This window comes from Puma concolor, chromosome A1, assembly GCF_028749965.1.
Source record: "Puma concolor isolate L17-30 chromosome A1, mPumCon1.1.hap2, whole genome shotgun sequence".
NCBI classification, from domain to species: Eukaryota; Metazoa; Chordata; class Mammalia; order Carnivora; family Felidae; genus Puma; species Puma concolor.
The window spans coordinates 95,085,275-95,099,712 of record NC_141667.1 but is presented as its reverse complement, the minus strand read 5'-3'; the positions used below and the strand labels follow the sequence as shown (position 1 = coordinate 95,099,712).

Sequence of the window (14,438 nt, the reverse complement as noted above, 5' to 3'; positions counted from 1 at the left end):
TCAATCCTTCATAATGATTCTCCTTCTGCATATCTATATGTATCCTATGGGTTCTGCTTCTCTAGAGAACCCTGACTAATACATTCACCCATTTGAAACACGTATCTCTTTGAGCCCTAGACTTTTCTTTAGCCTGGCTCCTTTACCCATAGCCTGCAAGTAATGGTAGTATTATCCTAGCTCCAAAGTGCCAAATCCAGATCATTTTACTTTCCTATAAAGCAAAATTTTTCTTGAGTTGGTTCTATACCCACCCATCTGTACCCTTTCTTATGCTCCTCATCACCATCTTTTTCTTAATGGTCCACATTTATTTAGATTTTTGGTACCAGGCTCACTATCTTTCTCTCCAACACAACTCCTGCAGAAATTTCCAGGCCTTCATGAATGACCCATTGACTACTATGGTCTATTCAATGCTTATGGCTTCACTTCCATTCTACTTCAGCAGTCTACCTTTGATTGACCTCAGGGGCCTTGTCCTTACCTGGGACTCACTGATACATACACCTGAAACCTTGCACATCCATCTCTTTTTCTCCACACATGCCCTTCTATTCTGCTGGTCATCTTCTGTCTCCACAAGCCTACTCTCTTAATGACACCATGATAATCTTTAGTCCCTTGATTTCTTTCCTTATTCCAACTCTATTGATGTCCCCTTATCATCATTTCCTTATCATCCTGATCAGACCCTCACTTCTGCTACTCTTGTACCAGCAGCCTTAATTGATTCTACCCTAATAGATCTCTTCAGCACCCTGCAAGCCTGCAATTCATTCACTCTTCTTTTGGCTACTTTTTATACTTCTTCACACAAGCAGGATGAATGGTACTGAAGGAACACAAAAAAACAAAAAACAATCACACAAAGTGTAGAAAGTAGTAGCTCCACAAATGTAGAATCCAATCTCAGCTAGACCCTCAAATCATATATATTCTTTCTCACCTTCTCTTATTTATTTTAAAGACAATTACAAAATTTTACTTGTGTTTTTAAGCCCCTCTCCTCACTTTCAGAAATGGCTCTGCTAATTTCCCATTTCAGAGAATGCAGAAGCTATCAGAAATGAACTTTCCTCAAGTCCTACTCCACTGCACTTCTTCTCTCCTAAATAAAAAAGATGTATGTTTTTACTCCTACCATTACATTGTCTCCTTTGTCCTCCTTCCAGATAATACAGATTAGTACTTGGGATTCAACTTCTTTTTTCCTTAGGCACTGTGGTACCTCAATTGTCTCCTCTTTCCTTTTGGTTCTTGTGCTTGGCATGCAGACTGGATCAAGTCACACACACTTAAAAGTGAAATACTAAGATACCCTCCCTTGCCTCTGATTCTCTGCTACCGGCCACTCTATCTTTTTTCTTTTCTTCATAGAAAAGCTGGAGTCCTTACTTCCTTGATTCCCTTATTTATTTTTTTAAAGACCCATCCACTTTGCAATCCATCAGAAAGAGACCACTACCATAACATGAAAGCTGCTTTTGCTAAGTTATCAGTGTCTTCTTAATTTCCAAATCCAATAGTCACTTTTCAGTATTTATATTCCTTAATTTCTTTGCTTTTTATTTGATACTGTTAAGCACTCCTTGGAAACTCTCTTCTTGGTGTTTTATTATCTATTCTTTCTTGTCTTCCTCCTAATTCTCTTAGAATCCTCATGGACTCTCCTACCTGTTTCTAAAATATTCATGTTCTCTAGGATTCCACCCTCAGAACTTTCTTTTCATGGTATCTAGTCTCCCTTAAATAGTGTGTCTTCTGTGACCATAGCTGTAACTATCAGTGACACCCAAATACCGCTTTGGAGGTGATTTTTTCTAAAGGGGTTAGGACCTAAAATCAGTGTGAAAGGCAGAAATAGAGTTAAAATTACATTAAAAAAATCTCTAGAACACTGTATACATGATTTTGAGTGTGTATACTATCAGTCAAGAAATCGTACACAGCCAGTTTTCCTCTGTTATTGGAACAGAAGGTTGTTTCTTGAGTTGAACACCAGATGAAGTTGTTGGCTTGCATTTAGGGTCCATGTTATAAGAAAAGTGTGGGGTTTTTTTTTGTTTTTTGGGTTTTTTTTTTTTTTTTTTTGGCCAAACACATATAGCAGAGTTAATATAAGTTAAGTAGATATAGGAGATAAATCCATTATATATATTTTCAGCCCGACCTCTCTATCAAATATCCCCTTTTGGATATACCACCAATCCAGATTGTTTTAGTTAGATTTCTGAGAGCTGAAGATATATGACATACTCATATGCTGCTTAGCAAAGGCACCTATTAGAAGGATATAGTGATGTGGCAGGGCTATAGCTCACATGCAGAGTGTTTTCATCCTCTGGGTTGATGTTCTTATTCCAGGCAGATGTCTTCTAGCATTATACAGCCTCGCTAGAGCCCTAGGCAGCTGCCAATTGGTGGAATCTCCAAGCCAAGTATCACACAAGCCAGTAACCTCCAGCTAAACAGCTTTATTGAAACTAGTGGAATTCATAAGCATCTAGGAAGGCATTGCAATTCTTTACTGGCCTTTTAAAGTGCTGTAGTTCACCCAGTGGCTGTTACATCACCCCACAGACCATCCTCATGAGGCTATCATGACCAATCAGCCAAGTGAAATTTCCTCATTGACCATAATGAACATTTGACTATTATAAGTAGGGTGTGTGCTGTGTGTATTAAGAACCAATATCAGAGACAAATCTCTATGGCAGTAAGCTTTACCTCCTCTTTATCACACATACCAAACAGCATAAATAATTAAAAGCATCATAATACAAAGCAGTCAAACATTACATCAAAGATGTGGCAACACTACTCAACTATGGCCTATTTCATTCGACATTTAACATTTGTCCTCTTTCTTTTTGTCATTATTCATGTTTTGTAATATGCCTCTTGACATATCTTGAGTACATATAGAATAAGGATGCCTTTTTATATCTTTCTACTATCTCTGCCTATGTATTTATTCCATTAGCTCCTTGATTTGAGGAAGACTGAACAATGAAGGGACATTCTCTGTGGCCAACTCTGGGTTGCAGAAGGTAAGAAATTATACATTTGGAATGTCCCGTTATCGTCTTTTGCTGGTCACCACCTTTTGGCTTTTTGTCCCTTTAAATTCGACCTTTTTGCCTCTAGTGTTATTTCCTTTACAGAACAACAGGATATAATTTATATCAATAACATTCTTTTCTTTGTGTCATATATATATTCAGTAAAGTTAATATCATTTACTCCCATCTAAAAATCACAGACATCAATTTTAATTTTTTTATTGGAGGTAGCATTCTTTATTTTTATTATAAAAAGTAATACATTGATGATACATTATTTTTTCTAAATCTGAAATACCAAAAATGTATGATGAAGAAAAATCATTCCTAATTCCCTTACCTAGGGATGGCCATTGTTAATTTTTGGTTGTAACCTTTTATCATTTTTCTATAGGACTATAAATGAAGTTATACTTTAACATATTGTTTTGTACCTGGCCTTCTTTCTATGTTAGAAAACATGATTATATTAATTATTGTATTATTCTATTACTCTTATGTATCAATCTCATAAGTTTGAAAATGTATATCTTTTTGTTCTTCACAGCCCTGCAAAGGTGGAATTATTGCTAATTCCATTTTGTAGATACATAGATCCTAAGGTTCAGAGAGGATAAGTGACTGCTCGAAATCTACATACCAAGTGAGTGCAGAAATAAAGCTTGCTCTATGACTTCTTGATGCCGCATTGGTACCCTTTCCACAGTGTGCCTGTCATCTCTCTAATAAGATAATGCAGATGAAGGGGCCGAGGAAACACACATTACTGTTATTTATTTTAAGAGGCAGTCTAAAGAGAATTATTGCCTTGGGAGCAACTTCTGATTTGGTCTGAATCTAGGGCAGCTTCGTGAATTAAAACTGCACAAAGGCTTCCAGGGCTGCAGGCTGAACTTGTCTTAATGCAAAACATCATTATAACACACCAATATATCAATATGCAATTGAATACTACAATCAGAATAAATTCCTGATCTGTAAACATAGCCATAGAACATTAAAAGAAACAAGTCATTATTGAACCAGGACATTCAAGTCCTTGTGAGCAAAAAGGCAGACCCTATGTAAGTACATTGATCTTGTCTCATTACCCTCCTGGTATGTTCTTTGCTGGGTGATGTGTGGAAAGTCTAGCAAGGGAGAATATCTTGCTGTGTAGTTCAAAGGAATCTAACCTATGGCCTAGAAGGTAGAGGGAATTTGAACCAAAAATTCTGAAGAATTTGAGATTTTGTAGTTGCTTCTTTATTCTCTACCCATTGCTTTACAAATCAATGCATTCTGGATACAGGGTGCTGCAAATACTGTGTTTGAATCTTTTTTCCTCACGTAGTCTAAAGGTGTGGCACATTCATGGTTTGCTACTTATCTACTTTCTCATTTCTTTCTTCTTCTTCTTTGTAAGTTTATTTATTTATTTTGAGAGAGAGAGAGAGAGAGAGAGAGAGAGAGAGAGAGAGTGAGTACCGGAGAGTCCGAAGGAGAGGGAAAGAGAGAATCCCAAGCAGGTTCTGCACTGTCAGCATGGAGCTCCAAGGCAGGACTCAATCCTATCTCAAACCTTGAGATCATGATCTGAGCCAAAATCAAGAGCAGGATGTTTAACTGACTGAGCCACCCAGGCGCCCCTAATTTATTTCTTCTTGGGCCTCATATTATCTTGGTCAAGGTTTTGGTTTGCTTGGGCAGCTACCCTGTTATGGACTCTGGACTGCTTTTCCCTTCAAAGTTACTGAGCATTTCAGTGAGACTTGGGACTGAAAGTGTACAGTAAGAATTTATTCCTATGGGGTTCGTAGGTACAAATTGCTAGGCCTCTATTAAAATATAACATTTAGAGAAAGATAAAATCATGCCTTTCATGCAGATATAAAAACGAATATATGTTAAAGAATTCATTTTACTCATATGATATCAGGGAACCAGGCAAAATGAGATAGAACTGATTTTTCCATGAGTAACATGGGGGAATCAATTAAAATCACTACCAGGCAGGACAGAAGTTATATATCTATATATATCTATATAACCTACAATTTACAAAGAACAGCAAAATTGCTTACAGACAATGAACAAGGCTAGAATCTGATAACCCAGAAGGATATGCTAGAGATATGCAGAGTTTTTTCTGACCCCCTCCCCAAATAAAAGAACAAAGGGCGTTGTCAACCAATTTCAGTGGGAAAAAACCAGCAACCTGAGTAATATCAGATCACCGCCAGAGTGATGCTTTTAGAACTCTGAATTCCTCTGACAAATTTGAAACAAATGTATAGTTCTGAAATGTCCTCAAGTGTTTTGAAAGATAGAAATGTCCAAATAAGAATATTATAAAACAAAGACAGACAAATAACAAAATGCACTACAGTATTCCAACCTTTGTTCAGACAGTTCAAATTGGCTTATTTCCTGAAATGTGTTATATATACCTTTCATAATACAAACTAGACCCTCAAAGATAAGATCCTCAAAATACGAGCACAGCTATCCAATCCTACTGCTATCCATTGTTAGCTGTAGTACCTTGTTGCTGTGATTCTGTGTTAACTTTATGCTTTGCTATCGTCAAGACTTTTACAACTAATTTTCAGTAACCTTCAGAAATTTTCTAAGAAAGTTTTCTTAGGAAACACAGATATAATTACAGATTGTCATTAAAAAAATGACAATTTTCCATTGCTATTTCCATACAAATGATTGAATCCATGAGTGTCATGCTACAGTCCCCAACTTTAGGTACTCTGAGTACATATGCCTACTACTAAAAATCAAATGAAACATACAGTAACTTAAGTTCAGCAACAAAAGTTTCTCTAAATTAGAATATGAAATAAGGCAAGCCCTAAGCTAAGGAATGTCATCAGTACAGAATTATAGTCAAAGAACACAATTTGTATTTCTATACTGAGCCCAAAATATATGTCTACCAGGTATTTACCCAAGAGAAATGAAAATATATGTCCACAAAAATACTTGTACATGATTATTTATAGCAGCTTTATTTATAATAGCTAGAAGCTGAAAACAACCTAAATGTCCTTCCTAGATGACTAGGTATACAAACTGTGGTATAGTCATGCAGTGGAATACTGATTAGTAATAAAAAAAGAACTGATTACTGATAAATGCATCAATGAATCTCAGATAGATGCCAAGTAAGAGAAGCCAGACACATAGGTACTGTATGTACTGTATGATACCATTTGCTAGAATTGGCGAAACTAGAGTGACTAATCTAGAGGAAATGAGTGGTTACTAAGGCTTTGAGAGTTAAGGAAGTGATGAACTGCAAAGGAGTAGTAGTTCATTCTTTGGGATGATGAAAGTGTTCTATATTTTGATTGTAGTAATGGTTACGTAGATGTATCTGTTTGTCAAAATGTACTAACCTGTAGAGTTAAAATGGGAGCATTTTATCTTACATAAATTACATTCAAAAAGGTTGATAATAAAAATAAAACAAAGACCCCCCCCCCAATATGTATGTGCTGTGGGTATACAAAAGGTAACAAATAAGAAGTGGCATGATGGGCAGTTTGAATCACCCTGCTGTAATTATTATCAATTCTCTGAAACCCCATTCTTTAATATTGACTATTGCGGTTTTTTTTCAGTATCATTAAAAAAAATTAATAGACTTTATTTCTTAGAAAATATTGTTTACAGAAAACTGAGCAGATAATAGAGAATTCTTATGTATGCCAGTCACAGTTTCCTCTTTTATTAACATCTTGCATTAGTGTGGTACATATGTTATAACTGATGAACCAATATTGATAGACTGTTGTTAACTAAAGTCCATAGTTTTTATTAGAATTCTTTGTGTTGTATAGATTTATAGGTTTTGACAAAAGCATAATGTCATATATCCACCATTAGTGTCAAAATGATAATTTTGTTGTCCTAAAAATGCTGTATGCTCCACATATTCATACCTTCTCTTTTTGCCCTCTTCCCCCAAACTCTGGCAAACACTGATCTTTTTACTGTCTCTATAGTTTTGCCAACTACAGTTTTTTTTCTCTCATTCTTTTGGGTAAGTGCTATGTACACACAGGTTTATGTTTCTTATCTCTGCCATCCAATCAGATTACCTCTCCTAACTCTTTCTTTTATATAATTTATCTTTTCCTGAGGACCTCCTGGAGGGTGGTGGAAGAGATCTGCCTACTACACACGGTGGCAGAGAGAGCTATTCTCCCCAGTATCCATTCTGCCCTTCTTTCTTCTAATAATAAAACAATCTCACTCTGTCAAGCTTTGACTGAGCCCTTGGCTACCTAGCGAGAGACTGCATTTTCTACCTTCCTTGTATCTTGGTGTGGCCTGTGGGATATGAGCCGAAAGACTATGTACAAGTGATATGATTGTACTTTCTTATAAGATTGAGAAAATAAGACATTTCCCATGCAATTTTGTACTTGTGTCTGATTCTTGGGCCATACTACCTTAAGGATATTGTGAATTAATATTACAAGATAATTCCCGTAATGTGAAAGGCACAATTATACTGCATTGTAATTTTTGGTAATAAAAATATTCATTGGTTAAAGGAAAACGCTAAATGCAAAGCTTCGATAAACTTATTTTGAATTTTTTTTTTTTTTTTTTACTTTACAGTCTCTCAAAAAAACAAAACAAATAAAAAGCCAGAAGGCTTAACTTCTATGAGGCCCTGTGGGAAACATGGGTTTAAAATGTAGTGGACAACCAGAAGCCTGTGAAGGTAAGTAAAGGAAGGTCAAGGGAGCCGGAGGAGATTCAGGGGATTGTAGTTTTATGGAAGCTAAGGGAAACAAGACTTTCTAGATGTGATCAACATGTCCAAATGAAGTGGAGAAATCCAATGAAATAAGGAGTGAAAGGAATTTGATCATTAGTCTCAGTTTTCATGTCTATAAAATGGGTATCTTTGTGTAGTTATCATACAGTTAACTATGTTTCTGGTTTATGGAGGGTTCTCAATGAATTTTAGTTTCCTTCTCTTTGTGATTAATTCATTGTTTTATTCAGCAAATACTTATTACTAGTGAGGAACTCTGTTAGAGGCTGGCTATGCAATGACCCTAAAGCACTCTGTAGTGTTGTAGGGTAAACACAAACAGGCCAGTACTATTCCTTGCCAAGAGTGATAAGATGAAAGGAAGTATATCAAAGTTAGCTGATTTACTTTGCTTTGTGTTTTTGTTTTTGGCAGATGAACTATGAAACTTAAAAACATGTCAAATGCAGGGGCGCATGGGTGGCTCAGTTGGTTATGTGTCCATCTTGTGATTTTGGCTCAAGTTGTGATCTCACGGGCAGGGGATCGAGCACCAAGTGGGGCTCCCATCTGAGCGTGGAACTTGATTAAGATTCTCTTTTTCCTTCTCCCTCTGCCTTTCCCCGCTCTTGTGCACCCACTCTCTCTCTCTCAAAATAAATAAATAAACACTTAAAAGTAGTCTAAAAAATCTCAAATGCATAATTTTTTAACATGGTATTGTTGATGCATGAAAGTGTGTCTAGATTATTGAATACAGTGCCAAGCAATGCATTCTTATTTTTGTATGTGAAAGTTTTATGTTTTTCAAATAACTGCTTAAAGCTGAAGGCGACACCCATCCACTAAAGTTCTCACTCAGAACTCACTGCCCTATACTTAAAAAAAAAAAAAAAGCCAGTGAATACTTTTAATTGGCAGCTATCTTATTCATTTATATCCACAGTTGCTCAAGTATGTTAGGAAATTCATTTATGAGCAGTATCTTTTTTTTTTTTTTGGGAGTATCTTTTTTTACATTGAGTTTTATTTTACATATAGTAAAATCTATCCCATTTATGCGTTTTGGCAAACAAAACAACAGGTGTAATCACCAACACAATTAAGGTATAGAACAGTTCCATTACCCCCCAAAATTTCCTCAAGCTCCTTTTTAGTCAACTCCTTTTCCTGATCGCTATTGATGGGTGTTCTGTCCCTTTTTAAGAACTTTTTATTTTGAAATGATTATAGAGTAACAAGAAACTGCAAAAATAGTACAGAATCTCATGTACCTATCACCTAGATTTCTCCAATGGTGATATCTTACATAACTGTGGTACAAGATCATAACCATTCCCTGTACGTTTGAAGGCAGGTTTTCCTTTCACTTCTTTGCCTGTATTTACTCTCTTCTTTTCACACGAATTTAATTCTGTTGTGTTAAAAGGAGCAGATGCTAGTTTTCCGTCAGATGTCTTCTGTTGCATTTTCAGTATTTCAGTTCGATCACCCCTGTTACTCCTACATCTTTCTGTGGTCTTTTCTTTATCCCACCGTCCCCAACCCCCAATTTAATTCTGCTGCTAGATTTTTTTTTTTTCCCTGAGATATGTATCACAGATGGTACTATTGTCAATTTTCGAATTGCTAACTTCTCCTTTGGTCTTCCGTTTTAAAGGAGGTAGTCCTGCCTGTGCTTAATTGTGGCGCTTACAGTAGTTTTACAGTGTGTGTATGTATGTCAGGGTGTTAGCCGGTTTGATTCCCCAACCTCCGTGAAGGTTCTTGCTCGACCCTTTCTCCATTAGTTACCCTTTTATTTTCCAGATATTTGACTATTTGTTGGAAGAAGGGGTGGAACGACCCTTAGAACATGTGGCACCCGTCTCTCAGGTTTGGGTTTGCCTGCCGCGCCTCCCCAAGTGGGCAGCCTCTGTGGACGCGGAGCGCAAAGCAGCCGTTCGGTTCCCCCGGCCGGTGAGATGAGGGGCGGGGCCTCGGCTCCAGTGGCAGTGGGCAACCGGGAGGTCACGCCCCCTGGCCCGGGCCCTGCGCGCGCGGCTGGCGACGTCAGGCACGGGCGCGAGCTTGGTCCCATGGTGCGCGGGAGGTGCTGGTGCGCATGCTCTGACTCGGTCGCCTCGGTAGCGGTGGCCGAGGGAGGGTTGGGCCTTTCTTTTGGTGTTCCTCTGTGCGCGTGGGCTCTGCTCGTCTGTTACGGTCTCCGTAGCCCTCGGGAGCCCATTATTCTCTTCCTTGAGGCCGCCGGTTGGGCGGCAGCGGGCAGAGCGATGGGCACCTCACCCCGGCTCCCCTCCCCCATGCCCGTTGCCCCGCCCGTCCTGGGCTGGGCGACGGGGTCAGGGGCCGAGCGGAGCTGGGTGAGTATTCCCACAGCATTTGGCTGGCCGCCTCTTCCCGGCTCTGCTTACCGTAGGGTCCTCATCGTACTCTGGGATGGGGTGGAAGGGCGGGGCGGGTGGGCGGCTAACAGCCCAGCCCTGAACAAAAGACTGGGAAGCGGGGCGCTTGCTGGTGAAATGCAGGCCGCGTCCCAGCGGTGGTGGGACGAGCTTCTGTTTGGGCGTGGGGAGTCGCAGTGGGAAGGAGGGGGCGCACCCAGTGTGACCTGCTCTCTTTGGCCACTACAGAGCCCTCACGGACAACGTGGGTGGTTACTACCATGTGTTTAAGCCTGCGCGGGGATAGCAAGTCTTTGTCCGTGTGACCTTGAAACAAAGGGTCTTAAATTACCAGTGATTTCAATGTCCAAGTTACACTTAACTTGAAGGGGTTTCACATTCATTAAGGATCAGGAGGAATAAGTTAATATTTATAGCCAACAATTTTTCTTTTCCCAAATTATCTGCTTATAATATCAAATCATGAACGGGGTAGTTAACTGGTTTATAGATACACGTTTATGATGGCAAAAATTATAAACATCTAGCAAAAGCAAAAGGATAGCTCAGAATGAAACCTTGTCTAAGAAGCCCACCTGAGGATGAATTAATTATCTAGCGGACTACACCGTTGTTTGACCGTTATTGATTAGGGCCCAGGCTCAGCAGTTACTTTTTTTTTTTTTGTCTAATGGAGATGCAAATTATTTTTTACTGGTAGAAAAAGTACTCCTGAAGGTTGTGATTTTATTGCCCTATTTCCAAGATTTTTATAATTTTTGTGAGAGATAGTGCGAGTGAGGGAGAGGCAGAGAGGGAGAGCAAGAGCGAGGGAGACACAGAATCTGAAGCAGGCTCCAGACTCTGAGGGGTCAGCACCCAGCCTGTGATGGGGCCCTAACGTGAACCTTGAGATGACCTGAGCCAAAGGTGGAGGCTTAACCAACTGAGCCACCCGGGCGCCTCAACAGTGGCCTCACTCTTTAGTGACAAAAGCTTAAGTTTATACTTTCAGAATTGAAAAACATAGTCCCTCAACAACATTATTGGACCCCAAGTAGAATTCTTACTTCTTGCTTCTGAAGAGTTGAATATGGACGAAAGGAAACATTTACAAAATGAAAATTTGATCTAAAAAGAAATGTTGAATATTGAGAAATGCAAATTAAGAGATTGCAATTCCAAGAATTAAACATTGTTATTGTTATTTTAATTGAGGAAGTTAGTGGAAACAGTTTCTGGTTCTACCCTGGTTTCATTTGGATATAGGTAGACTTACAGGATTGTTTCTCCTTACATTCTTCTCCCTTTGCCAGTTCCTTTCCCCCTTTATTTAGGATTAAATGAGACACTGCTACATGATGAGGCAATCAAGATGGCCATAACGTTTTATGACAAATTCTAAATTGATAGCAGGTCTTAATGCTTATACATTTCTGAGAAAGATCAGCAACTCTTTAAGGAAAAATATGTCTGCTTTATATAAGTAGATTGTTCGAGTCTGAGTTTGATTTGATTCTTAATATCTTTGAAGCCTAGAGATGTTTGGGACTCTAGAGGCAGTGTTTGAATCATAAACACAGTCAGGAACTATAACAACAACAAAGTGCCATAGAGATTATTTAGTGATTATGTGTTGAAAACAAATGTCTTCAGGGGCCAAGCAGACTGGGTATAAAAGGATTGGAAAGTAGGGGAATGGAGAATAAATCCTACCTAAAAGCATCCAGAATAGGGAAAGGTTGCTGAAAACTGTAAAACCAGAGGTACCTCTAAAGAGCTTGGTACTTCAGTCCTTGAAGAGCTGATCTTATAGGCTTGCAGAACCCAGGAACATACTAATACAAGTTTATCTTTGAGATTAGGGTTGTCTCATATCACTGTCATGTAATAGCCTTCAGAGAAAACTTTTAAAATAATCTCTATGCTAGCTCAAGAACCTACAGTGGTTTCTTATTGCTCACTGTTTTAAATGGAATTTCTTCATAGAGTTTTGGAGTTATCTGTAAACTGCTTTCCTTCCCTTCCTCCCTCCCCACCACTCCCCTACTGCCTGACTTTCCTATAGACTAAGTTCTCATCTTCATGGTGGTCAAAGGAAAGAAAGAAGCATACCACTTCTCAGGAAAAACACAGCTTTCTGAGAGGTAAATATTTATTGACAGAAATGCAGGTTGTGATCTCAGATTTCAAAAATATGCTAAGAAACACTATGGTTAGTTTTCTAGACTTCGTTAAAATTTTTTTTTCAAGTTTATTTATGTATTTTGAGAGGTAGGGGAGGGGAAGAGGCGACAGGAGAGAGAGAAAGAGAGAATCCCAAGCAGACTCTGCACTGTCAGTGAAGAGCCCACTGCAGGGCTCAAACTCAACAGCTATGAGATCATGACCTGAGCTGAAGTTTGATGCTTAACTGACTGAACCACCCAGGCACCTCAAGGCTTTGTTTACTTTTAACCCACTTCCTAGTGTTTCTTAATGGGGGCTCATCTGGCATTTTTATGGAGCTGCCTCATACCTTGTAGATGCTCTTTGTATCTGTTCCCTGAGCATTAAATTGCAATAGCTAACTACACACCCTCCTATTTGTGACAACTATGTTCTCACTCATTTCCAAACAACTTCTTTGAGAATGGTCCCTCCCAATGTTGGGAACCATTGGACCATATCAGCCTATGCTTTACCCAATCTATGCACATGTATTGGCACTTTATTTTTAAAACTTAGCAAACTTTTCAGGCCCTTTGTTGAAGAGCTCTTCCATTTCTTTGACATGACTTTGTCTCTACTTGGTAAGCCCTCATTCATGTATCAAAATTCAATTCTTCAAGAACTGGATTCAAGTCTTCTAGACTCCTTCTTTTAGAGTCTTTGATTTTCCCAGGAAACATTTGACATTCCTTTCTATGAGGACACACACAGCAAAGTGCTGGGATATTGCAGGTGCCAGGTGAATGAGTGAAAGCTTGTGGAAGTAAGAAGGTATGCTAATCTAGTTTTTTGTTTTAAGTTTATTTTGGGAGAGAGAGAGCCCATGCAAGTGGGGGAGAGGCAGAGAGAGAGGGAGTAAGAGAGAATCTCAAGCAGGCTCTGCAGTAACACAGAGCCTCACATGGGGTCAAACTCATGAACCTTCCGTGAGATCATGACCCAAGACAAAATTGATAGATGCTTAACCAACTGAGCCACATAGTGCCCCTCTAGTTTTTTTTTTTTTTTTTTTTTTTTTTTTGAGAGAAAGAGCGTTTGAATGAGCATGCGTGAGCGGGGGCGGGGCAGACAGAGAGAGGTAGAGAGAGAATCCCAAGCAAGCTCCACACTGTCTAGTAGCCCATGCAGAGCTCCATCTCACTAAGTGTGAGATCATGATCTGAGCCGAAATCAAGAGTTGGTCATTTAATTGACTGAGCCACCCAGCTACCCCATCTAGTTTTTAATGAAGACTTTGTGAAGAAAAAGAGAATGTTTCTTTCATTAAAAAAAGTTGAACACTAATTCTTTTCTTTTTAAGAGAGAGAGAATCCCAAATAGACTCAATGCTCACTGTGGAGCCCCACATGGGGCTCCATCCCGTGACACTGGGATCATGACCTGAATGGAAAGAAATCAAGAGTCAGATGCTCAACCAACTGAGCCACACAGGTGTCCCACCAATTATTTTTTTAATGGCACTTGGTAGTATATTTTAAAAATATATGGCTTTATCATCTATTTTCAGAATAGCAGAGTCTGTAGTTTCTGATACAGACTTTTTCTGTATCTTCTTATTTGTGGAATAACTTTGGTCAGACTCATTAGTTCCTGGTTCTGGCCTAATTAGCATACATGCAGACAAGTTAGTCTCTACAAGTCCCACTCAGTATTCAAAAGCACAAAGAGCTCAAATCATCACCAATGGTGGATCAATTTCTCTTGTGTGCTTACAGAAAAGTCTTGTTTTATATAAAGATATGATAATCTTCTTATAAAAATGACACTGGTATCAGAAAGATTAGATGTCATATAAATCTGTTGTTTGAATGGGAAAAGACCAATTGGTGAATAAACTTGAAAGTAGAAGAAGGGTACAATAGGTAGAGATGTATAAAATAAATTCATTTAAATTTTTAATTTTCTTTTCTTCATTGCAACTTTTATTTGTTTACAGTGTGCCTGACTGTGTTATAGGTGCTAAGATGCAAACTTGTAAGTCAAAAATTTTCAGATGTTTAGACATTGCTCTATCGA

At 38.7% G+C, this 14,438-nt stretch overlaps 1 protein-coding gene across 6 annotated transcripts in view; it reads left to right on the top strand.

Annotated features, from left to right (window-relative positions):
• Positions 1–14,438, top strand: part of ATG10 (autophagy related 10) — a 451,299-nt gene that overhangs the window by 174,651 nt on the left and 262,210 nt on the right. For 4 of the 6 annotated variants that reach the window (XR_015248272.1, XM_086697540.1, XM_025924154.2 and 1 more), the window contains exon 1: positions 9,947–10,190. Coding sequence is in view for 3 of the 6 variants with exons in the window: in XM_086697540.1 (XP_086553666.1) it covers positions 10,101–10,190 (90 nt within the window). In the remaining 3 variants the exon portion in view is untranslated. Of the gene's footprint in view, positions 1–2,986; positions 3,054–7,685; positions 7,792–9,946; positions 10,191–12,279; positions 12,359–14,438 lie in introns of those variants that run through there. The other 2 variants (XM_086697556.1, XM_086697565.1) reach the window with 2 other exon arrangements.